This window comes from Onychostruthus taczanowskii, unplaced genomic scaffold (genome assembly GCF_017590055.1).
Source record: "Onychostruthus taczanowskii isolate IOZ18803 unplaced genomic scaffold, ASM1759005v1 scaffold153, whole genome shotgun sequence".
NCBI classification, from domain to species: Eukaryota; Metazoa; Chordata; class Aves; order Passeriformes; family Passeridae; genus Onychostruthus; species Onychostruthus taczanowskii.
In genome coordinates, this window is record NW_024498719.1 from 1 (window position 1) to 27,846 (window position 27,846).

Genomic DNA, 27,846 nt, shown 5'->3' on the forward strand with positions numbered 1-27,846 from the left:
TCCCGCAGCTGCCGTGGAGATGCAGGAGCACACATCTCGTCAGTCGTAGCTTTAACTTCCCGCCAGAAACGGCTAGGTTCCTTCGGACGCACCGTCACCTGACATGAAGGAAGCGTCCACAAAGCCGACGAGGAGTGACCACGGCCTCGAGGAGTCACCAGCCTCCCGCCGGCGGCATCAGCAGACGCGATAAAATGAAACACATCAGCGCCCTGCCACGCCGCAGCCCCGACAGAGGGCTCTGCGGGGGGTGCGGGTGCTGGCACAGATCGTGAAACCGGCGTGGAGCCCCCCTCCCCTGACACGGGGGCGGGGCCGGGTGCCGAGAGGGGCACGGCCTATGGAGTCACGTCAGCGTGGGCCGGCCCAAGGGGGGTGGGCAAAGCCCTGATGAGCGCTGGACCCGTGCCGCAAGAAGCGGCAGCGAGCACCACCTCTGCCGGGCGGGGCGGGCTGCCATCAGCGTGGGCCGGCCCAAGGGGGGCGGGCAAAGCCCCGATGAGCGCTGGACCCGTGCCGCAAGAAGCGGCAGCGAGCACCACCTCTGCCGGGCGGGGCGGGCTGCCCGGCCGCGGGGTGGAGGGTGACAGTGCCACCTCTCCAATGCCACTGGACAGACCAAGGGTCCATCAATTCTCTCCACCTCCATGAAAGAATGCAAAACATAGGTTATTTACAGAACTGTGTGTGAGAAAGTTTGTTGAAAGAATGTAAACATCAGAAGGCTTAACAAAGTCTTACAAAATCAGGGCGACAGAGAGTGCACAATGGATTATTGTCACTTCTAGGAGCCTTGGGAAACAACATGTTAGATGTACATAGGTTTCTTTTAGAAACTGTCTTTTGAAAATTTCCAAACTATTGTTTTGTACCTGATTTTTTTAATGTTAGTTTTTGGTTAAATGTTATTAGATAATGAACCTTGGGAGTGAGTATATAAAAAATTTAGAAAGCCAGTTTGCGTAACCAATTTTAATCAAGATTTCCAAAATGTGTTTACATTTGCTGTCTGTGTTAAAAACCGTTTGCTGAACTAATGCCAAGGACTTAGCTTAAGAATGTTAAATGCAGTTATCTGGAGTGTTTGTGATTATGCCAACTAATCCTGTCATTCTGGCTGAAGGGAGGGATGGAAGGATTGGCAGATTCCTTATGTGGGAACAGAAGTGGATGGAAGAAGAGTTGGGAGCATGAAGCCCTGTCAGTTGCTGTACAGAGCTAGATGCAGGTGCTTTGAAAGAAGTGAGATCTAACAACAGCAATGGATGTGGTGCTCAGCTCCTGGGAATGTCTGAGCACATTAGACTGGCCTGCGCCAAGAAGGCAAACGTGAGTATTGCTGTAACAGCCAACTTAACCAGGGGCTGCTGTTCGTAGGAGAAGGGAAAGAACTTGGATCTGAGAGGAAAAAATACCTTGAGATGGATGCCAGGTCACAGGATGCTGTGCCTTCACTAGGGAGGTGTGTGCAGCAAAGTGGCAGTGCAGAATTTTTAGCTAAAACATCTGTGGAAACTGTTCTGGACCGAGGATATTCTGGTTGAGAAGAAAAGTATGTGTAGGATCCCATACAGTTTCTTAAATACGAGTATGGTCTGTGAGTACTTAAATAATATGGCAAGTTTTGGTCAAAATCCTCCATGACTGTTGGAGGTTGCTGTAAGTTTTTTGGGCAGAAGCTGTGTGGAACCTTTGACTTGGGAGCATAGAAACAGCACTTCCAAGTTTTTTTCACCCTAATAAATGCCAACTGTACTATATAGTGGTGAAGCTTGTTGTTTTGTAGTTTGCATAGGAGCTTTTTAATGCTGTCAAATGAAGCTGTCAAAATGTGGGAAAATGCCACCGCACAGAGGCACTTGCCTTCTACTGAACATGTTCACATGATTTGTGTTCACAAAGCTGCAGAGAGCCACCATCTCAGTAGTCGTGTGCAAAAATGTGTCTGTTAAAATTACACATAATTGGTGCACTGTTTTTCTTCATGGCGAATCTGGGCAAAATATCCTAATGAATGCAATACTTCCAACAGGTGGCAAAGGGAAAATGTATCTGGGGAGCAGAGTTACACCTTGTAAGCACAGCTCACATACTCGTAGGTGCATGTCTTCCCACCCATGTCATGTCCATGGATGGTTTTAACTTAGGGCAATGGAGAACACAAGCCTCTTTTTATGTAATAAATTAATGCTGATTGGTGTTCTGTTTATCTCTCATAGATTTCAAGATACTGACTCAAAAGTGTGCAAGTCTTTAGCAGTTTTTCATTAATTTTATAAATTCTCAATACTCCATCTAAATCAGTTAATTTAATTTCATCTTGCATATGAATGCCTGTGACTTGAGACATTCTGATGGATGTATGGGTGAATTTAAGCATGTCTTGAAGTATAAGGTGCTCTTGGGAGGTGTCTAGAGTTCTAAATTCTGCTATTTTTCTCTTAACAAAGTTTTCAGAAAAGTATCTTTTACAACTAGTCCAGCAGTCCAGCTGAGAAAATGTGGAACAAAGTACAAATTTCCTTGTCAGCATTTGATAAAATATCTATTAGCACCTTCACTAAATAAAGCTATGTCACTGGTGTTGTGGATAGCTGACAAGGAATTGATCAGATAATGTCTAATCCCATCTTTATGTGGATTAAGCAGGCCTGTAATTTTTGCCCTGGAGTTCTTTTGGTTGGTCAGATTGTTGTGCTATTTATAAACCTTTAATATAATTGTAATACCGTTGTCATTTAATTAATATTAACCTCAATTGCTTTTCCTCTCTTGACACCCTCTAAGGCTTTTGTCTAAAGTGTTTGATTTTATACTTTGACATTTCGCTGTGAAAGTTGTTTGGGTATTGGATTGTCAACAGTAGAGAATATAGTGAATTTGTCATAAAATGGGTGGGCATTTTGTTCACATTAGGCATGCCCAAGTTTTTAAAATACTATGTATATAGTTCAAAATACTCCAGTTCTCTTTAACAAGCAGAATATGGTCCATTGCACTAAAGCCAAAGTTTTGCATGTCACTGAGTAGAACTGTTTTGGCTGCTCTGTTTAACCAAGCTAAAGTTGCAGTGTGAATAGCAGTAACGCCCTCTTAAGGGAAGCTGACATCGAACACTGTCCAGATAGAATCTTTGCTTACCAAGAGATACCTCCATTTGAGCAATTAGTGTGCATTGGGTTTGATTGGCTGCAGCCTTTTTCCCAGACTCTCCTGTCTGGCAGCCTACTTTAAAAGTTTTACTCATCTATTAGGTCTATTTGCCTGAGCTGAACTACTGTCAATAGAGTTTTTAGTCATGTTTTCACTGCTTTTTCAGAGCTCAGATTACCTGTTTAGTCTTTAAGGATGACTCAAGGAGCCTGTATTCCAGGATTGAAATGATTCCTGTAGAAGACCTCTTAACATCTCCACAGAGGATAGATGAATTATGTAATTTCCTGGTAGCAGTTGATGGAAATATAGGAAATATGAGAGGTAGGGGAAGGAATTCAGCATTTCAGATTGACTCCTTGCCACTGTGACTAAACAGCCTGTTAGTGTTGTTGGTGTCTCACACTGTAGATACTCTTGAGTGATTCTGAGACTGGTATAGAACAATGGCTTTTTATTTTAAATGTAATAGAAACATTTAGCTTTTCCAGCTAATAAGAAGTAAGAGACAAATAGTAATTGTTTCCTTGTCATGATAAAATTTCAAACTCTTTTTCAGCTGAGGAAGCAGTTATATGCAGCTTTTCAGCTGCATTAGCGATTGACTGGAAAAATTTGCAATATATTTTTCAGTTTCAGATTTGGAATAATTTTGAATTGTTGAGGGAGATGGCATGGAATGAAGTAAGTTTGCAGCCTCACTGACTGCAGCAACAGAGGAGTTTGTGCTTTCCGGAAAATGAGCAAAGAATACATAATGCCCAAATCCCAAAGATAAATGAGAAAAGGGTGAGAGCCATGCTTAGTAATGATATGGCTGTCAAGAGAGAGAAATTCAGGGAAGGTGGTGATTATCTCTGTTCTTCTAAGGATAGAGCCACACTGTGGTTTTGCGCTATGTAAACTTGCAAAGTAGGATTAATGGGACTTACACAATGCCTAGGCCTTCATCTCTGAACAGTAGAAAACGTAATCAAAGAGATTCCAAGGGGGAGGTAGGAAAACTAAGTGAATGAGACAGGTTTGGGGGTTTTTCTGGTATGATATAATTTTGGGTGTGTTTTCTCCCTCCCAACCAACTAACATAAGTGAACAAAGAATGAAGCAACATAGACTTAATTACTGTTTTTTAGGTTGTCCATTCATAATTACTGACAAATTTCACAAAACTGCAAGTCCTATCTGCCACTCATTGGGCAGTTGTGAGTACAAGAAATTAAAGTGGTTTGAGGAGTTGACCAATGTGCTGAACTTTCTGCTTTCCCTTGGTGATAAGTCTGAATCCAAAGTAGCTGAGATGCCACAGGGAAGTGTATGTGTATTCTCAGGGGAAGGCATGCACAATCTAGACAGTGAAGGTGATAAATGCAGAAATGAGAAAATGTTCTACTTGACATCTGAGAACTCAGTGAATGGACAGCAGGAGTTCGCTGGGTCATGGACTTTGCAAGGACATTTAAAATAATACAAAAGTAAAGTGTCATTTGAAGGCCAGTAGGAAGAAGGATTGTCGAAGAGAAGGGATGGTTTAACAAACTGTTGGTAATTAATTGAACAAACACAGCTGGAGGGGACTCCTGAAAGATTCCTTTTGCTGGAAGAACATGGAGAAGATTCCATGTCATCACAATGTGCTAAATAATACTAAAGGATAGTTGCATTATTAATACAGCTGTGTAAATATAAGCAGACCTTGCTAATAATTTTTTAGACCCTGTACACAGATGCTTACCAGTGTAATATTTGATCACTTTTTTGCATACAAATAGATAAAGAGTAGTCAAACTTCTAAGCAGGTTTGTAGGCTTCCTGTTTAGTCTTCTTAGAAACCTCTGCTTTGAACAACATATTATTTTTAGGTACTGGGGGAATGTGGAAATTTAATGGCAAGAGGAAATGGTTGATGTAACTCAGGTGTAGATGAAATCCTACATAGGCAATAACTTTAAAGATCTGGAACAGCTAATCATCAGGTAATGTCTTGACTGTGACAGTCTCTTGAATGAAAGACTTAGGAAGATGAAGGATGATATGCTTCCCCAGAGAGGTACCAACCACAAACTAATCAGGGTATCCTGGGAAGCATCTAGCCAAGCAGAAATTAAATCTTCACCGGCCTTTTCCATTTACACAGTACTAGCCCAGATGTTCGTGTTGCTGAAACATCTTTATTTCTGAAGGAAAATAAAGACAGGAATCGCCAACATCATAGGATGCTTACTGATTGTGACAGTTGCTGTCAGGAGGCAGGAGGAACATTCTGTTCCACACTACCTGGGGTGTGGGTGCCAATGTCTTAGGATGAAAGGGGTGCAGAAAAAAGTTAGTAGATTTGTCTTTCTAGAAATCTTCCCATGTGTGCTTAATACTTAGCTAACCAGAATATCAGCTTTTAGAAGCCTCCAGGTAGCCTGATGTGCATCTGCCCTTTCCTGTTTGTCAGGATGCCTCTTCAGTGGGCAGGGAAAGAGGAGTGGGCTGGCAAGAGAATGGGAAAAAGGCATTTGTGGCAGCACTGGGAGAAGAAAGGACACTGTGCACTGGCAAACTTACACCATCACTAAACCAACCAGTGTCTGTCATGATAAGTAAACATGGAGCCATGGTTTTAAGAAGAAATACCTCTTTTGAATGCTGTCACTGAGAGCAGCAGTCCATAAGAAGACATGCTTAAGCTTGTGCTTAGATTATTCAGCTTAACAGTTTTTCAATTCAGTTTCAATTATTTTTTTTTAATTGGGCATTTATTGTTTGTTGGGTTTTCTCTCTTTTATCAAACATAGTTTGGTCATTCTATATAGACAGGTCCCTGATACCTGGAGGCATTATAACCTTGTTGGAAAACTGCAGTAAAATGCTTGGATTGTTTATTTACGGGACTTCAATGGATGAGATGAAATTTTCTTAGCTGCATGGTGGCCAAGTGTTGTGATTGTGCAGGTGGGCATGTGAGCTATGCTGGAAATTTCTGGCAACCACACAGGCTTGAATCATGCACTCTGCTGCCATGTTCTAACCTTTGAGATGGGAAAGGGTCAAGGGCCATCTGGGCAGAGCCATCTCTCACAGACTCAGAATTTCTAAGTTTTTCTTGTTTCCTAGGCTTTATGGAGAAGAGCTGATTTTCTCGTTGAAAGCAAGTGTTTGTGATACTGTGTCACTGCATTAGAATGGTTTCATGTGCAAAGACTTCCAAAGCCTGTTGGTGAAATAAAAAAAATAGCTTTATGATTTCACACTAGGCTGGATGTATTCTTTTGATGGTTCTTCTGTATGTGTTATTTTCTATGTTTCTTTGAAGAATCAGGTTTGTTGCCATTAATAAGGAGGCTGGGAGGCTGGGTTCTGTGGACTATGCTTTGAGGTAGTTTGTTGTTTTTCTTTTTTTTTTTTTTTTTTACTTTGTTTTACTTCTTTTAAGATGCCTGGGTAGTCTCACTCATATGTTCAGAGTATTTTGGCTTCAGGAGCATATTTTCTTGTAAGATAGAATGACAGTGATTTTGATGTCTTCTGCCTTTTCTGTGAACAGTCATAATCTGCCAGTTGGGAACATGAGGATGTGTTAAGTTAACAGTTCATTGCCATTGTGTGATCCTCGGGCAATGCTGTACTGCATTTTTTCCTGTCACATGTAATTGTTCTTAGAAACTGAAATGTATGGGGCAAGGGAAAGGGCTTCATATTTGAATATTTTAGTTTAGTGTCATGGCCTGTAATGCATAGGAGGTGATATGTATGACTGGTTGATGGTCTGTGTCTTGCCTAGATTCCAGATCTGCTAGTTCATGGTAAAGATTTATGCAGAATTATTTCACATACTTCCTTCTAGAAGAGCTTGTTTTGGGGAGAGGAAGGAGATGCAGTATTGAGCTTCTATGACTCTCTGTGAGTCACACACACTCTACGTGTAGTGGGTTGACCCTGGCTGGACTCCAGGCACCTCTGCCAAAGTGGCTCTCTCACTCCCCTCCACAGCTGTACAGGGAAGACAAAATGTAAAAAGGGATTAGTGAGTTGAGAGCATTTTGGATGCTTATATCACACAAGATAATTTATATTTTATAATGTAATTATAACCAATATTTTTGAATTTCAAAACCCCAATTTGTTGCTATACCCATCACTTATTTTTCATCATCAGCTCCAAAACTTTGACTTTTGCATGCTGACGAAGTAATAAGAAAGAGCTGCAAATAAAAAAAGGAAAGTAGAAATTAAAATAAAAGGAATAATGCTAATTAATATAGGTAATTCAAAGTAAAAAATAAATAAAACATAAAGTCTTATACTTTTAGATATTTTTAAATTGTCTACAAATTGCAGTCTATTTAAACAGAATAGATAAATCTCTCTGTGAAAGTATAATTGATTTCTATCTCCAAATCAATTGTTAGCAAATTAGTCCTCTAACATGTAAACTGGAACTTGAAACTTGTAACCTGCTCCTGTTATTTCATGATTATGCTTACTTGATGAGCCTTGACTGTGTCCTAAGCAACAGAGACAGACATCTGATTTTCTAGCAGTTACTTTACTCAGCCTTTATACTTTGTATAATGTAATTGCAGTAATGGACCCATTAAAAAAAAAAAGGCAAGACAGTTTGTGTGAAGATGTTTTATGAAAGTCTTAAATACTGAATAGGAGTTTTAGTGAGCAATCCAGTAGGAGGTGTGTCAGCATGCTGTTGTAAAACCTGGTGCTGCTGGGGTGCAGGAGTGGCACCAAGGCCATGGTATGACAAACACCAATCTTGATGACATCTGTCTGTCATTTGATCGTTGGAGACTTGATCCTATTTTTGTTGGGGGGTAAAAAAAAGATAGTCACAAAAATAGTTACTGTACAATAAAATTCATATAATTTAATATGCCTTAGCAGTAATGATAAAGAACTGGGATAATCAAGATACAAATCCGTAATGTTTAAATAACTGTGTGGGGTGAGGAAGCATTAAAGGACTGTGATAACAAATAAACATGTGGCTTCAGTGATCACCATCATGCAACATTCCTCTTCTAGAAACTAATTACGTGTTAATGCCACTGTCTGTGCTCTCACAGCTCCATTTTCCTGTGCGCCCGTGAGCTGTGTTGCAGGCAGTCACCTTTCTTGGTGTCACCTGAGACACTTCTCTTCTGCCATCTCAGTAGCTCTCTGTACTTCTGTACTCCATATTGCTTCAACATCCTTCACCTTTCTACTTACGTGTGCTCTTTTGGGTACTTTGTGGGGTTTTTTTTTGCCTCTAATTTTTTTTTCTTATGATATCCTGGAGTCCTGTAGATGGGTTTAGAATATTCTTGCAGCTGAATCAGTCTTTTCATTTTGAAATGCAGTTCTCTTTAAGAAAATGTATCAATTCTATAAGCAGTGTGCCAACATATTTATACAAAAATCATTTGTGTTGTGTTGTTTTGTTTTTTCTCTCTGAAGCGGTGTGTGTGTTTGAAGGCAGAACCTACTTTGAAGGACAAAGAGAAACTGTGTACTCAAGCTCAGGGGACTGTGTTCTTTTTGAGTGCAAGGTAAGAATACTCTTGATGGAATAAAAATTCTTGCATGTTAGAAATATCAAAGTCATGCTTTTGAAATATAGATAGGTGTACCTTAGGAAGTGACAGAAAAGGCATCTGATAGGTCCTATGTTTATGTTGTCTGAGTTCCACATCAAATTTTTGCAAATAAATTTACTTTGCATAGCTGCAAGCTTTGATGATACAGCTTGACAATCAAGCAGCATTCTTTTTTCCCTAGGTATAGTCCACACCATCAGTAATGAAACAACAGTGGATTACCTATGGTTCCATCTGCAGTGTTATTGTTCAAAATTATGTGCTCAGGTGTAAGAGATACACAGATGTGATGGGGGCATAGTTTGGAATTCAGGATCATTAGAGGAAAAGCTAGGGGGGAAAAGAAGAAAAAAGAGCTGGTACCCCAGGTATCTGGTATTTCTAGTGATGGAAATGGGGTAGGCTTGGGGTTTTTATTTGTAAACAGAATATACTTGATGCTGAGTCAGTCTTGCCCTGCTGGATGAATAAAGCTGCTTTTCAGGGCAGAAATATACTTTAGGGGCAAAATACACCTCAGGCACAGCTGAGGGTTAAGAATTACACTGCTGCAGTGAGTTGTGTGTTGTCTTCCTAGGCGAGGGAGGAGAAAAATCCTGTCTGGTTAGAGAGCTGCAGGCTGTGGGCTGGAGTTGAAAACCTGAACACACATTTCTCGGCAGAGAAAAGACGCGAGCAACTCCTCTCCCTTCTCGCCATGCAGCAGTCCATCAGACCAGTTTCTGGGAATTCAAACATTTTAATACAGTTGTTAAAGCCTATCTTACAAAGAAGAACTGGGAATTCTTGTCTAACTGCTGTTGATTTTAATCTTTATGAGCTTAATTGCTGCAGTAGGGCCTTTGAGACCCTTTTGAGAATGGCAAGAAGAAGATGACCAGAAATAATTTTGGATTCAGCTGTAGGCTTTTTAGGGCTATGAGCTTGTATTTTCAACATGGCACCCAGGACATGAATTCTGTGATTAGTCAATGGATATAATTAACAATGATCAAAAGTTGTGTGACATTGCCTTGTGTTCCTTGCAGCTGGCAATTGTGATACTGTATGGAAAAAAATGGCTCTGTTGGCTAGTCTGTGTTTTGTTGATTAGAATTGTTTTCTGGTAGGCTGACACACTGTCTTGGTAGAAATAGTAAGCAGCTGATTGAAATCTTGCTTTTTCAAGGACTGAAGTATGCACAATTTCTGCTGAACAGCCTTGTGAATGATAATTCAGAGCATAAAATCTGTAAACTTTGTTGGTCAGTTAGGAATTCATAGATGGGCATTATTTTATTACTACCGGAGTTCTCATAAAAGGATATAATTAATGATTTCAAGTCAAGAGGTATTAATAGGAATGACACAGGTACTGGCGTCATGCTTGAAAGATTATAATGATGTTACCAAGGCAATGTATGGAAATTTTTCATTTTGTCTGGATGTAATTAAAAGCCTCATGTTTTGTTTTGATTGGCTGCTGCAGTTGTGCATGCTATAGACATGCATTTCACTGTTTGAATATTATAAATAAGTGAATGAAAAATTATCTTCCAAATTAGAATTTATAAAATATTAAAATGAAATACAGACTACCTTAATTGATGTTATTTCTATCAAAGGTTAATTTAGCTTATGGGATTTCTGGGTTTTGTTTGTTCTAGTGTACAGCACATCTCTGTCTGGTTTGCTTTATTGTATTATAAGATTAGGGCTGGTCTCTCTGTCAAGATTGTTTAAGGTAAAGTTTGAGCAGTCATTTTGATATTGGCCATTGTGTACCTGTTCATCTTTATGTTTCATGCTTAAAGAGGATGTAAAATTAAATGCTAGACCAATATAATAATAATACTACACACATACATACAATGGCAGATGCATTACTGTAGATGTTTTTCTTGCATGCAGAAATGCATAGTCCTGAGTTCACTGAAGCCTTATTTAACCACATCACTTCTTTTATGGCAGATGCCTCTGAGGAACATGCTGTTGTTTGCCTTGTTTTCTTTCTTTGCCCTATCATGGCTAGAGCACTTCAAGACACATTATTTATGGCCCGAGGGAGCCTAAAGGTGGTACACCCATGGTAGCCAGGTTGCTAAGGCAAGCTTTTTGTGTGGCCATACTGCAGCAATTTCATGTGACCTGCACGGAGTGCCTGAACATACTTATGCACCATCTTGTGGTGTTGAACACTTCCAGATGCCTGATGAAAACCTCCCTTTCCTAATAGGGACTCGGTGCCAGTTTCTTTCAGTGTTGCTGCCACTGAAAGCAGTATGTTCAGAGATGCTCAAGTTTGATTTTACTTGCTGTGTATATAACAAGCTTCTTTAGAGTATTCATTATAGGGACCCTTGACTCTGGAATCTGCTGCCTCAGTTTTTGAGAAATAATTGTAACTCTTACAGGCATAATGCTAAGAGAAACTTCTGAGACAAGTTACTTGACAGCTAGGATAAGAGAAGAATGACAGTTGTTGCCACATTTCTGCTTGCTTGAAAAGGTTTGAGTATAGGAGAGTTCCTGATCCTTTTATTGTGCTGTGTTGTCCTCTCAAATGGTTTTTGAAGGTACCTGGAGTTTGGCCTAGGCATGGGTTTGTGTACATTACAATGGTGAAACTCCACTAAAGTTATAACTTCCTTTATTTCCTATCTCACAGTATTAATCCATTACCTCAATTTAACAGGACCACAAAATGCAGCGAATTCCAAAAGGCAGCTGTCCAGCTTTGAACTGCCCAGAATCTCAACAGATCCCCTTATCTCAAAGTTGCTGCAAAGTCTGTAGAGGTAAGGTAATAGCAGGATATATGTAAGCTCAGTGTAATTTTTCATTCTTAGACATTACAAATAGATTTTTTTTTCTGATAATTTTGAATAAGAAACACCTATGCATGATGGTCACTGTAGATCTTGGGAAGCTGAATAGGTAATAACTGCACTGTAACATCTGAAAATTGTTTGTAAAATGTTTAGTAATGTAAGTTCTGTGGAAAAAGCTTTTGTGTTTTATTCCAGCCAAAAATGAGTGGAGAGTCTAAGAAATTATATATATAATTAATGATTTTTCTACACTTCACCCACTCCAGGTTCCAAATTAAATGGACTGGAGAAATATTAATGTTTGCCAGCATCTTTCTGGGGTGCTTTGAGATAACTCCTCAGAGAACTGTTTGTGCTAATCAGTTTTCAGGTACTTGGGTAACTTGTTCACCTCTCTGGGGTTATAGTCTACATCTATAAGCGGAAACTTTGGGAAATATTTTTGTGTGCTGTGCACCTTTGTGTGCTCCACCCAGTGTGATCCTTACCAAAGGAGATAGATGTAGGAAGTGCTCTGAGTCCTTGGCCCACCCTTTTGATCTGGACTAACATGGGTATCTTCAAAGCTATTAGCGTTTGCATCTTCAAGTGGCTACATCTGTTTCTTCTACAGCTAAATAAGATAAATTGATACCTGGCATGAAGGAGTGTGTTAGGCTCTTGGACTGATTTCAGGTATACATCAGTGAAGATTGCAGCTATGGTTATTTCTGTGCTACTCAGCACAAACATGAAGAATATGATTAATGACATCAAGCAGAGGGACAAGAAAGTAGAAGAAAAGAACTAAAGAGAAGATAGGTCTTCAAGTCTGTCACAGTCCAAAAGGATTTTCTATAAAATTTTCAGTAGCTTAGAGAAAAGGATTCTATGTTTCTTGTGCTTGGTATAGCTAGAAAATTTTGATGTATGTTGGTTGAGTGCTTTCTGAATATTTTCAATCCTCCCTGAACTATGCTAGCTTGGCTTCTCGTGAGGCAAGGAGCTTATTCTTTAAATGAGAAGCTGCTGTAGGCTATTATTCAGTAGCAAGTATTTTGTTTATTAATGCAGCTGCTGTATGAATGTTGAGAATCTTAATAACATTAATAATCAGTATGAAAGCCTTCACGCTTTCTGGATGACATGTATCTTCATAGTTAATGTCAAAATCTGATGCAATCCAGTGCAGGCCAGGAAATCCAGAAATAAGCCTCTTGCTTTTCCATGAACTCAGAATTCATGAGGAGGGCAGCAAAAAGGTAAAAAGTAGATGTTGCCATGGCCAGAGGTTGCATCTGATGCACATGCTTCTGCTGTCATCAAGGAGTATTGGAGACCCTCTTGCACAGTTAAAGTGTAGAATATTTTGTTCCTTAATGTCCTGTGTTAGATGCCATCACTGTGGTAGCTGTGGTGGATGATGATGTCTGAGTAGCATTACCTAAGCATTCCTTTAGTTTGCAGAAACAATCCACAACAGGGGGAAGAAAAGCTTTAGCCTGTCATATCACAATGGGTCTGTGATGTTTCTATCATAACCATGTCACTGGGTCTCAGTACTAAAACATTTTGTCTCTATGGGATCTTCTGCTTCCTTGTCTTCTTTTGCTTCATTCCTGTTGTTTCGCACTGTTCCTGAGCTGTCCAAGTGCGAAAGACTTCTTTGACCTGACCTCCAAGCATCTCTGCTGCCACTGTCCTGCTTGGGGTCCTTGTTTAACTAGGCTTCTGAGAGGTTAGAGTTAGAAGCTCTTTGACAGCAAAATATGAAGCAGAAACCAGGTGGAATGATAAAACTAATCTTTACTGCTGAAAAATATTTTTTGCTATTTTGCAAGAGGCTTGTGTTGTAGTCTGATGCCAGCTTGCATTCTGGAGCTGTTGCTGTTACTCCAATCCTTGTCCCCTGAACTTAGCCTACACTTCCAAGATCTCCTGTGGTTTTCAGAGAAGAAAGTAATTGTTGGAAAACACTGCTGCTGCTTGATAAATTAATGCTTCAGTGAAAGAAGGAAACTTGAAACAAATAAAATTAATGAGAAAACAGGGAAGGAGACAAGCTCCACCCCTTTATATCTGATCTGGAAAATGTGAAACCTTCAACTCAGTTTCTAGAACCAGCTTATGTTGTTCAACAACATTAAATAATTAAATTTCTTGAGAGTAAACAGAAGAAATTTTAAAACAAACCTACTGAGTTGAAAGGCTCATCTAAATTTTCCAGCCTGGAAAAGAACTTCATAGTCTTAAAAATTTATAATTAAGCTACAATGTAAAATGGCAACACTCAATGGAAAAAAAAAAGGAAAAAAAAAAAAAAAGAAAATAGGAAGCAGGGATGGCTAACAGGTGAGATTTAAAAATAAAATTCTCTGTAATGGAAAGAATGATGTAATAACGGAAGAGTATTCAGTTAGTGGAGGAAGGGAAGAGATAAGAGGAGAGTATAGCAAAACAAGTCAATGCTAATCAAAGACTTTTGGTTAAATATAGAAGGATTTTACAAATACACTTAGGAACTAAAAGTGCTAAAAGTAATATCACTAGTAAATGAGCTGCTGAGTGTCTAAGCTGTTAAGGTCTTTTATACATGTGCAAACAAACAAAAAAAAAAGAAAATGACAAGAACTATGTAATTAAGACATGTCCTGTGAAAGTAATTAACAATGACAAGGAGACAGTAAGGGGATTTAAGCTAGCCTCCTATCCAGCTGCTTCAGATCAATGCTATAACTTGAAATTGAATTGAAGACCTAGAGACAGTCCTTTCTGGTGGCCTTTACTACTCCTCTCATCCATTTCATGCTTGGTACAATTTGTTTTTCTGTATCTCACAGACAATAGAAAGGTATTCTTTGACCTAACTGAGGAAAAATAACTGAAAAAGAGATAGCACTGTCCTTGACAGGTATGTTTTGTAATTCCTGGATTCTTTTTAACTCTCAATCGTGCTTGTTTCTGTACAGGCCATGACTTCTGCACTGAAGGACATAACTGTGTGGAGCACTCTGTGTGCCGGAACCTGGAGGACAGAGCTGTCTGTAGCTGCCGAGACGGCTTCCGAGCCCTTCGAGAGGACAATGCCTACTGTGAAGGTGATGCCTTGTGCACAGGCTTAGCACTTCTGTATAAATTACTGTGGGATGGGTCTATTGATTCAAAAGCTGTCAAAGGGATAGACATATCCAATACAATGAATTAGATGTTGATTAACTAAAATAATCTCTTCAATTAAGTTCTTTAAAAGAAAGTAAAAAAAATCTGATCAGCATGGAGGTAACCTGTTAATATGGCTGAGGTCTTGATCTAGAAACATGCTTCCATTCCAAAATTTTCATAGGAAAATTTTCCCTTTTTTCCCCATGGTTTTCAGATACTTAGGCAATCTAAATTCAACCATATGAAACACTTATTAGTGTAATATTTAGTTTCTGTTTTTCAGTGTTGCATATTCCTATTTTCTTTCCTCGGGAAGTAAGAAATGCTATAGATTAGATTCTAGTATTGTTAGTCACACTGAGTAAATAGTCATTATTTGAGTTGCTCTATTGGTATCAGAGAGCAACAAGCTACTTAATCAGAAGAGAATCATCTGTACAATCTAGCATCATCAGGTAAAAGGAAGCCTTCCCCCCTCCAGCAGTGAAAGCCAAAGTCCTCTGCACAGTCTCCCAGTGTTGCTGACTGTTGCTCTGCCTCATGAGAACCCTGATTCTGTAAACACATAATACCAGTGTGCTGTCAGGCCATTCTCACCATAAAGCTTAAGTGCTGGCAGCAGAATGGGCTTTGACTGGTAAGCAGTTCTGTTCAGATTACATTGAAAGTCAAGCATCTGTGAGGAAATGTAGTTTAAGGTACTCTGTGGTCCTACCTAATACCTGCATTATTCTCTGATGATGCACAATAAATGGGATAAACTGAGGCCTTTTAAGATTGTTCCTTTGGCTGAACTCTGCCGAAGTTAATGCCCAGAGCTTGCTTGAGTTAGTAGCTGCATTAACATCAGTGGGAATGCTCATTTGTAGGCTTCCATTTGAGAATTTGTGGTTGTTTCCAGGAAAGGAGCATATAATTAATTCAGCTTTATATACATCTCTACTTATTTTTTATGGTAAGCCTTCTGATGTAAGCTGGTTTTGAGAGGCAGAAGTAAAAATCTTCCAGAAACAAATCCCTTGCCCCCCATCATGCTCCAGGAGGTATCTGACCCCAGGACCTGCTGTGTAACTTGTAACATCAACTGCTTTTTATCCCATAGTCCCTGGAAACTGCTGAGGCTTATGCTGTGGATCTGTGTTCTAGGAACTCATCAGCCATTCCCCATTTTAGGGAGTCACTGGAGCAATGGAGTTACGGTGAATTTAGGGGCTTTAAGAGGTTTTTTTACCTGCGGCTCTATTGTCACTCTGCCGAATGAAAGCAAAAAAAAATGAATTACACTTTCTTGGTGATCTCCATGTCTCTCACTTTAGAGTCTGTTGCTTTGTGTGTAACTTGCCAGGCATGCCATAAGCAAAAAGAGGAAAGAAACTTTTTAATGAGCATTGAGGGTGAAATGTTTGATGAGGACACAGTAGATTATCATATGTGAGGCTGATGCGTTCTTATTATAAGAGGATTTACCAGTTTGTGCAGTACCTGATTTCAATATGATGATCTTTTGGGAAGATTTCTTGGCCCAATTGTTTCTGTATGGGAAAATTACATTGGTTCTGAGTGGCAATTATGAACCTGCTTAACTTCTTTCAGAGAACATGCATAAGTAAATAAAAAAATTGAGACATGTTATTTACATAAAAATAATATTTCTTATTACATTTATGGGCATTAAATTGTAACTTAAAAATGTTCCTGATCCAGGAACATTTGCCCATGTTGAAGTTAATGGGAATAAGTTACACTAGGAAGATGTGCCCACATGAGCAAAGCTCAGGAGGCTGGGTCACTCCCCAAGAGGTTCTCCCTGCCAGCGGTGAAGCTGCCTCAACAGGCAAACCATCCTGGCTTTGCTTCTGGTTCTGTACTCTAGCTGTGGTGTTGGCACCACACTTGAGCTATGCACAGTTGGTACAAGGGTCCAGGCCTGCCCTTGACTGTCCATCCCTGACTGACTGTGAGGTCATGTGCTGGAAGGATGGGAGATAAGGCTGCAAATTAAAACTTCAGGACTGTTTTTGTGGAAGGGGCAAGGGACTGAAATACCCATGTGTCTTCAGAGTTGTGCTTTTATTATTGTATCCCTTTTCCAGTTAAAATGTCTCTTTGAGCAGAGGATTTTATTTCTGGAAAGAGACTCTTACTTTATATACTAAACTAACAAACAGCAAAAGGCACAATGGCTGTAGTGTAACACCAAGTCTTTTCAGAGTCCTGTGCCTCATCTTGAAAGGCTGAAATGGTCCCAACCTCCCTTTCTCAGTGGCTACCCTTTCTTCACTCTGCTATTATTCACTCTTTAATTGCAAGCAGGGCCAGGTATAGAGATGTCGAGTTAACACAAAGCCTTTCAGAGAAGGCTTTTTGTAATGGCTAGAGCCCACAGATATGAGAGCTGTTTCTGTGTTTGCACTGCACAAACTGCAGATATACTGCAAAACTGGATGTCATTGGCTCTGTGTTAGAGCCAAGTTTCACTAAATACAATCCTGATTTGTGCTCTCACATTATCAAAATGAAGAGAATAAACATAAGTAATGATGCTGCTATTTGCAGAACATTTCCTTAAGAATAAAAATAAAACCACTCAAAGCTGGTGTCAGTGTGGGTCTGAAAAAGCTGCATAAATTTTACCTGAATGATGGAAGAGTTTGGCTTCTGTCCTAGAATGAGCCAGTGCTTTTCTGAATCTGTATGATGTCTCTAGATCCTTTTATGGTGAATAACTTTGTGATATTATAATAATATTTCTTAATATTTACATCACATTTAGCTTTTCTTCAGAGTACTGTGTAAAGCAGTACTTAAAGAATTGGTATTTCTTAATTTACATGCTGGAAGCCTTATTCCAAATACTTTTAAATCTATTTTCTGCCTTAGGCTATTATGCAGTTTGAGATACTTTGTGAGCAAGTTGTGTATGGATTATGCTGTGCTGCCCAGGTGTATGTGCTTTTAATACAGCATCCTACCTAACAATAACAGCTTACAAAAACAGGTGTTCTGGTGAAGTGTAACCAGTTTTTCCCAAACCTACATCTGCAGTACTCTCAAATTGAAGATTACCCTCTGGAATGTATTTCAAAGAGTGTTCAATACCCACTGCTTTTATGATGGTGACTTATGCTGAAAAGGCCTTTCAGGGTAAACTCTTGGCTACCAAGGTAATTTGATGCATCTAGAGGAGCATATTTCAACTATCTCTCTGCAAAATCTGATTTCAGTTCAGAAGTACTGTCAAGGATTGCATAGATTAAATAGAGAGCAGAGGAAGCTTGAGAAAGAAGACAGGAGAATACAATAATTTTTGTGGAGACTAAGACAGAACACGGCCTGAGAAACTGCATTATTTACTTCTTTATCAAGAGGATTTTGCCTCATGCAGAGGCTATTTTACATCCCATAGCTATCTTGGCTGCAATAGAGTTAAATTTCTTTGTAGCAGCCTGTGTGGTGCTGTGGTTTAGGTTTGTGATGTCATTCTCAGTAGTGAAAATAGGAGTACAGTGTGGCTGTTTCTCAGAGATGGATTGAGCATCAGCCTGCTGGTGGTAGCTGAAGAATGGTTACCTTTGAGTCCTTTTTTTTCCTATCTGCCTTCACTTTTTTTTATATCAAAAGTATTTTATTTATATCAACTCATGAGTTTTTTCTCACTTTTGCTCTTTTTGTTAATCCCTCCATCCCACTGAAGGGTTGAGCAAGAGAGGAGCTGCTGGGTGCTAAATTGCTTACCAGGGTCAGCCTTCTACAAATTTATGTTATGGGTGTGTGGACCTTGATGTTTACTTTTTGATATTTGGATATATAGTTGTACTATTTACACAGTATACAACATAGTTAATGTAGAACAGTTTTTTTGTGAAACAATTTTCAATTTATATTCTAATTTATTCTTTCTCCTCAGTAACTATTTTACTTTCTCTGTTGTTGTCATGTTTGTCCCAGTTTCAAGCGTAGCATATGAATTTAGACCAAAGACTGAATGACTTTGTCTGGATTTGAGAATTACATCAGCTTCACTGATGATTGTCCCTTGAGGGGAGAAGGTTTTCAGTTGAGAAACATGCTTTTGAATAAGCTGGCTTGATTTGAATCATTGTCAGTGGAGGGAAGTAAGCAGTCTTAGAGGAGAAATTGCCTCTTTCCAGAGATTTCTGGAGCACGTCAGAAATGACACCTGGTTAGACCTTATCAGTTGTCCCTTAGCTCACAGTTGTATGTTTTTATTCTGTTCAGGAAGATTTCCTAATTTATCCCTGTGTATGCTTAAAAATACTATTAACCCTCTTCCCCAACAACATGAATATTTCACTTCTTCACTTACCTAATTAGTGCAATCTGTTGTTATTCTTCTTGTTAATCTTGTTGGTTTTAACTACTGGATTACAAAAGTAAAGTACATTTGCAAAATTAATTTTACTTCCACAGATTATAGTGAAAAGAAGTCTTTTAAAGGGTAAATAGTTATCATATTGCAGTGGGATGCATGTTGCATTGTATTGGCCAAGTAGAGTTATCAACAATATACATTTCTTAAATTAAGTGTAATATTGGGAGAGTGTAAGCAAGAGACTTGTATAATGGAGATAACCCTCAAAGTATTAGAATATATTCTATTAAGTCCTCTGGGTCTTTAAAAGACAGTACTGAGCTATTTGCTAGCTTTGCTGTCTTCATGGTATGCACCATTTATTTGAGTAAGAGTCCTACTTAAAAGCTCTACACTACTGTCAGCTTTATGGACCTGGGAAGGTTACTCTCCTTTGCCTCTTCAAAGAAAAAGTATTTTTTGGAAGTGAAAAGTGTCAGTAGTATCACATGTGGCTAAGAAATAAAGATTTCCATCTCCATCAGCTGGCAGTTTGTTTGAGTCAGTACCTAATCATTTGGAGTTGGGTTGGGAAACCAATGAAGCAGAAAGAAAAACTTTCACTCCAGGAGGGAGGAATTTTATTTCCAAATTTCTATCAAAAACTAATTAATTTTTATTAATATTAAAATGAAATATTAATGTAAAATAGTATTAATATATTATCACATTTTTTTTCTCATCAAAAGCACTTAAGTGTCATCTTATTCCATCATTATGTTAGTGAGAAATTTTAATGCTATGAATTAGAAAAGCAGTTTTAATGTGTCAGTGAATTGGAGCGGGACCATTCCTTCTTGTCTGCCATAGCTTCAATTAAGGAAAATAATAAAATTTATTCCTAACTTAAAGTGCAGAAGCGGTATCTCTGACACTAGTTCATAAATTGTGGTTCATACTGAGGTACAGATTGTGCCATTACTTGTAGAAGTTAGATAGTTTGTATGTGTACAAATTGTAGAATGTATTCGATGTTACTTGATTTTGTTTACTTATACATTAATTATGTTTGGAATGATTCATCCAGACATAGCCAGGATTGAGAATGATGTTACTACAATTAAAAAAAACCAAACAGCTGAAACTAATCATATGAAGAGAGCTTCTTGAAAACTCTTTTAAACTCTGCTACTACAATCTGATAAGGAGAGGTTTTATTGCAGAGAGCAGTCCTTTTCCACTTGCAATATAAACATATGATGTAATTTGTCTTGAGATGAGAAGTTAAGGTGAAAGTTTCCATACAAATTAGGTAGACCTGCAAGCAAAAGAGAAAAGAAAATAAAGCCTTAATTTTGTTATTTTACTTTTGGTCCAGTTTTCACTGTTAGCTGGGAGGTGACTACTGAAAAAATTAGGTGCTTTCACTGTGTGAAAAGTACCCACAGCCAAATGGCTGTGTTTCTTTTGTAACTTTTAAAACTTCAGTCTAAAAGTGCAACATTGCTTAACAATGCATAAAGGCTAAATTCCCAAGAGTTGTAAAAAAGACACAGAAATGCCTTGTGTTAAGGCAAACTGAATTTAAAACAAATATTCTTTCATGAAGAATGCAGAGCAATAGCAGCCACAGTGTTTGTATCTGTTCTGGTACCCATAACTAGTTTGGCACAGTTTGAGAGACAGCTGAGTTGTGGTATCAGCACTTTTCTGTAAAAGAGGCAGTAATCTGCCAGGTAGCTCACAAGAATATGCTGCATGGTTTAGACCCAAATAGAGTCTAACCCACACACGGGGGCCTTACCACTGCTTACAGATGCTGTCTTTACTGTCTTCCAATAGGGAGCTTTAAAATACATTGGTGCAGTACAATCTGTGCCATTCTTCTCTTCCTGAGAAGAACCCGATAGACATTTGTAGTCTCTGTATAAAAATATTAATGCTCCTCATTACCCTTTTAAAACAGGGGAAAACAAAAACACGATGAGTGGCAAGTATTTGAAATTCTTGATATTCACAGTTCAAAATGATAAGTTGTCATATTAAAATAAGAAAAGAAAAATATTATTTTGCAATTCAGATTTAAAGACCTATTTCTAACTAAGTGCAGTGCTGAAGGGGGTTGGATCATGAGCTGGAGTGCCAGTAAGTTGTTCTGATTTTCAAAATTGACTAATTAGTCATATACAACATCCTTTTTATTCTCAGTGTGCAACTGTATCAGACCAGTTATTTGGAGCCTAAAGAAAGGCCCCCTGGGATGCTTTCATGTCTGACAAATAACTATATATAATTACTTGTTTCATCATGTATACACTACTATATTAATTAATGATAAGGTATTAAATAGTAAGAAGATGCAGTTGGCCAAGTAAAATATTCCATGATGGCAGAGAGTATTTGTTTTCAAAATTTTCCTGTGAGATGTATTTTTAAAACTACATGTGTGTAGAGTCCAGTGATGTTTTCACAAGACTGAGAAAAAGATTTCCATTTCTTCCAAGAGTCTCACATTTGTGAGTACCTGTTGAGCAATATCTCCTACTGCATGTTTTAACAAGGACAGTTTTATCTCTACAGTCTGTCTTCCTTTCCAAAAACTGGGGCAAGTTGAAATAAAAACAACTCTGTACTGTTAAAAATGATATTTCTGAAATGCTGTATTGTTGTATTGTGTCCTTGCAAAGCTATATAGAACTTTTGTCAAGGAATGCAGACCTTGAGTGACTTCGCTTTTATTTCAAGTATTTTTTTTGTCCTGATGGCCTTTTCATAGGCTGCAGGAGATGGACAAAGAAATCATGAACTTAAGCAAAGATCAGAGATTTAAAATAGTGTGAAGGGAAAAGAACGAGGATATGTACAGTATGTGTGTGTTAACTGTGGAGTTTAGTTAGGGGCTAGGAAATAACATGCCCTGTGTGAAGAACCAACACTTAGAATTTATTTTTAGTCTAATTAGTCAAGGTGTAACAACATCTTACTAGTTTACTTACAAGAGTGCTAGCTCTAGTATGAGAGTCCAACTCACCCAGTTTCTCTACAGGTCTGTTAATAAAATCAATAGTAAAATCAATATACACTAGTAACTGCCCAATTCTTTTTACCCTCCCTACGCATTGCTGCATGAGTTGTTAGTGATGAAGTTCTTTTTTGGCACCAGCATGGTGGGGACAATGGAAGGTTATTTTACTCTTTTCTTCTTCGTCTTTATATATGCTTGAGGTAATTTCTGTAGGTTTTAACTCAGCATGAGGGGTATGTTCTTATAGTTGATTCACAGGGCTAGATTAATTGTGATTCCTTAGTTCTAGATTTTTCCTCTTTGGGGGAGGAGAGACACACAGGTCCAGAAAAGTAAACAAAAATAAAAGTAATAAAACTCCCCAAGAGCAAAAACCAATTTTGGACATAGATTGTATACATATTACCCCTTGATAATTTTGCTGTAGCAGCCAGGTTTTTTACTTTGGTAGCATCAAAAGCGCAGGGTGTAAAGAGAAGAAAAAGTTGAAAATTATCTAAAGAGGGTAGGAGTGATAACAACTATGGTGGTGCTGTCAGCTGGAATAAATAACGTGAAAAAATACACAATTTTGATTGAAGTTGATGGTTACATCCTTTGTGGAATATGTCAGTTGTAAAATCTGCTGCAGAGGATTTGACAGAGCAAAGCAAAACAAAAGTGCAGTGATTGTTTTGTGACTGACTGGAGGTAACAGCAGTAGTTAAACCATAGGCTTGACAGGTGATGGAGAGTCTAGAAATAGTAGTGGGAGGAGGAGGAGTGAGGGCTGTGCCAGAGCCCCAAGATATTTTTTCATCTTAGATGGCAAATGAGAAAGGGTTTATACAAAAGGAGACACATAGAAGAGAGTGTTATGGAAATCAAAACACACAAGATATTGAAATCAGGCAGTAGATAAAAATGAAGGGAAGCTGAAGAGAGTAGGAGCTTGGAAATATGGTCAAGAGAGTGTGAGAGACCCTACTGGGAATATTTTTATTAGAGCAATGAGCCAGACAGTTTTAGCATAGTAAGCATTTGAGCAGTTGGGAAGGTAGTGTATTTGGTGGTAGAAATACAAAAGCCCAGTACTTTCACAGATGGGTAAGCCGGTGGGATCTTGCTTCAAAGTTATGCTCTGTTCTTTTAAGTAAGAGCTGATGGTGAAGGGATGGGTTGAGTACAGGAGAAGAGACAAAGTGAGCAAAATCTGAAGACAGGACTAAGTGATGCAGGAGGAAAACAGCAGAAAAGCTTGATGTCAGAGGTAGAAAGTGAGAAAAGTAGGACTTGGTAGTGGAGGGATGACAAAGAGAAGGTAAATGGGCAGAATTTTTCCTCTGTGATCCTGTTGCAGGTGCAGAACAGGTTACGTTTGCAGTGAAGATTTTAAATCCTCATTTACCTTTTTAATGGTATTGATTGCTGTGAATGGTCACTGTTCATTTTCATAGTCCCTTAAATATTGAGCAGCATCTGCTGATTTTGTGATGCCCTTTTTTTAGGTCAGGGCCAAGAGAAGAGTCTCAATTTTTCCCTGCTTGTCCCACTGTATGGGTCAGGTTGGTATGATAAAGCTAAGGGCCTGAAAGGCCTGTGTTGTGATCATTGTTACAGGCATCCATCCTTGGGATTCTCAGTGGAGAGGCCCAGGATTCAAAGGGCTCCAGGCACACTGCAGCTGCAAAGGGCATCCCAAGGGGAACACAAAACTGCCACAACATGCCTTCCTCCAGAGCTTTCCTTCTGGGAGGCTGGGAGGAGACTCAGCCAGGACAGGTGACCCAAACTGGCCACAGGAGTTCAGGGTGCTGATGCCCTTGCTCTTACCAGCAGAGCCCTCAGATCAGGATTGAGATGTGCTGATGCAGTTTGTGAGTGCTGAACAAACATTAGCCTCTTGAGCAGGTAAATGTGGTGCTTTATATTTATAGGCTGTGATAACATGTTTTTTTATTAACATAAAAACTATGGGGGTTTTATTTGTTTTATTTTAAATTGTAGGGCTAATCTACTCTGCTGTTATGTTAAGGGCAATTTTTAATGTGTTTATGAAATTTTTTTTTTATAAATAAGGCTTTTCATGTTCCTGTTCCCCTCCTTCCTGGGTAGTTAATGTTATTTCTTGCAAAAAATCCTGCAAGAGTTTTAGCCTTTCCATTAAAACTCCATAGTGTCTAACACCAGTGATCTCCCAGGCTGCCATATACCTGTCTAAGGGTGACCAGGGAGATCACTGATGTCAGACCCTATCGAGTTTTAAGGGAAATAGCTGGAGGCAGGACACTATCCATAAAGGAGCCTCAATTCTGGGAGTAGCCTCTTCTCATAGCATCTGATAATTACTGACTTAGTGATAATGACTAGACTCATTTGTTCTGCAGGCTTTTGTGGTCAATACAGGTAGTGATGTATATAGGGTGGCCTAAGGAGTGGCTTTGTTTGTTTGTTTGTGAGGCTTTAGTCAACAATGATTTATAGATTGCAGGTCAAGTTCTGTTGTTATTAATGGAATTGTAAAATATAACTGGGAATTTTACACTGGGGAAGCAAACTCAGAGTGCAGGAGAAAGGGATACAGGGAAACTTCTCTTTGGTTATATATTTTGCATAATTTTTGTTTGAGTGTTTGGGGGAATAAAGAAAGGCAGGTTTTTCAGGGTTTTTTTTCCCTGTTTGTGGTGTTTTTGCAAGTATAAATAAATCATTGAAGTGCAGATTCCAAACACTTTTGCACTAACCAGTTTTCCCAGAGGTGCCCCTTTTATCTGTTCCACTGGGAATAGAGCAGGTTGATGATCTCCATGACTACACTGTTGTCAGTATATCACAGCTGGTGGCTCAGTATCACATCACAGACTTCAAGCACACAAGTCTTTATTGTTGAACGTATAGAGCCATTGGAGTGGTGCATTCATCCTATTGAACTGATTTCAGTATCTTACTGGCTGAATAGCAAAACCTGAATATGCATTAATATGCTAACTAAGCTTTTTGGGAGAAGGAAATTAAGATAGATGTTGTAGGATTTCTTAGATATGGAAATGCATAAGATTTTCTGTTGTGCATTTCTATCTAAAGGTGGCATGCTTGTTTTGGCCAAGGGAGGGTTAATTTTCTCCACAGTGGCTGGTGTGGGGCTGTATTTTGGAGTTTTGCTGAACACGGTGATAATAGAGATGCTTCTATTGAGCAGAGCTTACAGAGAGCCAAGGCCTTTCCTGCTTTTCTTACTGCCCCACTGAGGAGGAGACTGGGGGTGCCTGGGGGGCTGGGGGGAGACACAGCCAGGACAGGTGACCCAAACTGACCACAGGGAGATTCCAGCCCACGTGCCATCATGCTCAGTGCATGCACTGTGGGGGAAGGAGGAGGAAGGGAGGACTTATGGACTGATGGAGTTTGTCTTCCCCAGTAAGCCATTACATGTGATGGGGCCCTGCTCTCCTGGAGATGGCTGAGCACCTGCCTGCCATTGCAAAGCAGGGAATTAAACCCGGTTTTGCTTTGCTTGTGTGTGCTCAGCTTTTGCTTTCCCTATTAAACTGTCTATATCTCAGTCCACAAGTTTTCTATCTTTTATCCTTCTGATTTTCTCCCAGATCCCACTGGTAGGAGAGTGAGCAAGTGGCCACCTGGGGCTTGGCTGCTGATTGGGCTTACACCATGACTGGCTACACCAGTTTTCAACCAGTTAACAGGATGAAAAGGCTTTTATTCTGGTAGCTTTGAAAGACAACAGATGTTGGGCTCATTCCCTGCCCTAGTTCAGTACTCCTTGATCTGTAATACCTTAACCTAAGCTCGCATGTGGACTGCCAAAGGGGGAATGGAATTACAGGTTTTTAATATGGTCAGTCTCTGTGTGACTAGTTGTCATTTGACTGTTATTTTACCCTTTTTGTATTATTTACTTTATATAATATTACAGTTGCAAATTGTTTGTAAAAGCATCTTATCTGCTGTGTGTCCATGGTATAGAGCGTCTTTAGGTGCAAATGTAAAAAATAAGCTTGTGATAGTAGCAATAACAGAGGGTTAGGTGGGCGTTCTGAGTTCTAGTGAACATTTAAAAAATGTGAGCAATTTCTTTGCAAAACAATTTGAAAAAAACAGTACATCAGAAGTACATCAGATTTGTCCAAATGAACACTTCAAAGTTAACCTGAACAGATGTGGGTTGAGTTTTTTTTTTTTTTTTTTTTTTAATCAGTTGAACAAGCAAGGTTTGGGGGAAAAAGATAATTATGAATAAAACATTTTTCAAAATCTCAATATGTGGTATGTTGGCAAAGTGAAAGCTTACATTTAGAGCACTTCTGAATTAGGAGGTTTGAATCAAAGGAGCTTTGACTTTAAGTTTTTCCCTGCAAAATAAAAACTGCTGGCATTTTGGGTCTCCTGTGGCTATTGACCTTCTGAAGAAATCATTATTATAGTTTTCAAAAAGTTCTATTTAATGGTTCTGAGGCTTTGGATTTTTAAGTAGAATTTTCTGAGAGTGACAGAGCTGCCTTGCAGGCAGTCTGTTGATGCTGAGAACAAAAGACCTCCAATTACTTGAAGACTGATGTTACTTAAATACAAATTAACACAATTAATTTAATATGGAGTTGTTACTTGGAATTATGAAAGACACAAGTTGCATCATTTGTTGTAGAGGCTGAGTCATATGTTGTAACTGCTGGCTGCTTTTGTGAACTGCATACTTGTGTTTCTGTAGAACATCTGTAAGTTGGGAGATCTGTGCCCTATTCCACTTTCTGTGCAAAACCAGCTGTGGTAATCTTGTGATAGCTTCACTTTTTTTTGGTGTTCTTAGATGAAGTTCACAGAATGTGTTTGGAGCCTTATTATACCCACTGTGTTCACTGTAAATGCACACTCATTTGTGCAAGTACGTGTGTACATAAAATTGTGAGATTAGCTTTTCCAAACTAGCACCTTCATACACCTATGATTCTCTCATGCCTGCAGAATTTACAAGGTCAAGGGAAGGAAACCAGCCAATGTACATCAGCCATGAAATTCTTTGGCAGTGGGCAGAGGACCTGTGGAAAATTCTTTTTCCAAAACTGAAAGAAATTAGGAACTTACTACAGATTTACTAATATTCAGTGTGTCACACTGTTTTGTACAGGAAGGCAAATTATCCTCTAAGAATGCAAGGGGGGGAAGAAAAGGGCAGTTAATGAGTGCAGTTGGTAAATTCCTGTTGATTTAAAGGCACAGGGAAGATAAGAAGAAATGAGGGATAAGCATACAACCTGAGCAGGAGCAAAGTGCAGGAGTTAATAATGATGACATTTAGCATCACAGCATTAAGAAATCAGCCCTGATTTGAGTTTATATAGACAGTCTTGTGTCTTGAGCTATCATTAGACTCTGCAACATGATGCTTTTCGATACAGAGATTTTATTTTCAACACTGAAAGCATAAATATAATTTATACAAGTATAAAATACAATTATATAATACATGTTTATTTGTATAAGCAAGAAAGAAATCAAAACTGATGAGCACGAAAAAAACCAAGCCAACAATCCACCCATTTGATTTTTGGTAGCAAGGTTCAGCGACACATTGCATGACACTATAAATAGGTGTACTGAGCATCTCAGTAATGATGTCTTTATTATTACTATTACAGGAACAGTGTGGTACTGACCATTTCAGTATTAACATAGCTTTTCTTTTTTTGCAGTATAATATTATGCAGAAGGTTTTTTGTTATTTGTAGTGATTTCTCTTACCATTTGTAGTGCTTTCTGTCTTACCATTGAATATCTTACCTGATACAAGAAATATGTTTAATTTTGAAGCCCAAGAGAGTACCAAAACAA

The 27,846-nt window shown here is 38.9% G+C and overlaps 1 protein-coding gene across 1 annotated transcript in view; it reads left to right on the forward strand.

Annotated features, from left to right (window-relative positions):
• Window positions 1-268: 268 nt before the first annotated feature.
• The window catches only part of LOC121333043 (protein NEL-like), a gene marked incomplete at its 5' end in the record, with an annotated part of 87,776 nt that continues 60,198 nt past the window's right edge, over window positions 269-27,846 (forward strand). Inside the window, 4 exons of the mRNA XM_041399075.1 lie at window positions 269-583; window positions 8,593-8,684; window positions 11,407-11,509; window positions 14,491-14,619. Coding sequence (XP_041255009.1) covers window positions 269-583; window positions 8,593-8,684; window positions 11,407-11,509; window positions 14,491-14,619 — 639 coding nt within the window. The remainder of the gene's footprint in view (window positions 584-8,592; window positions 8,685-11,406; window positions 11,510-14,490; window positions 14,620-27,846) is intronic.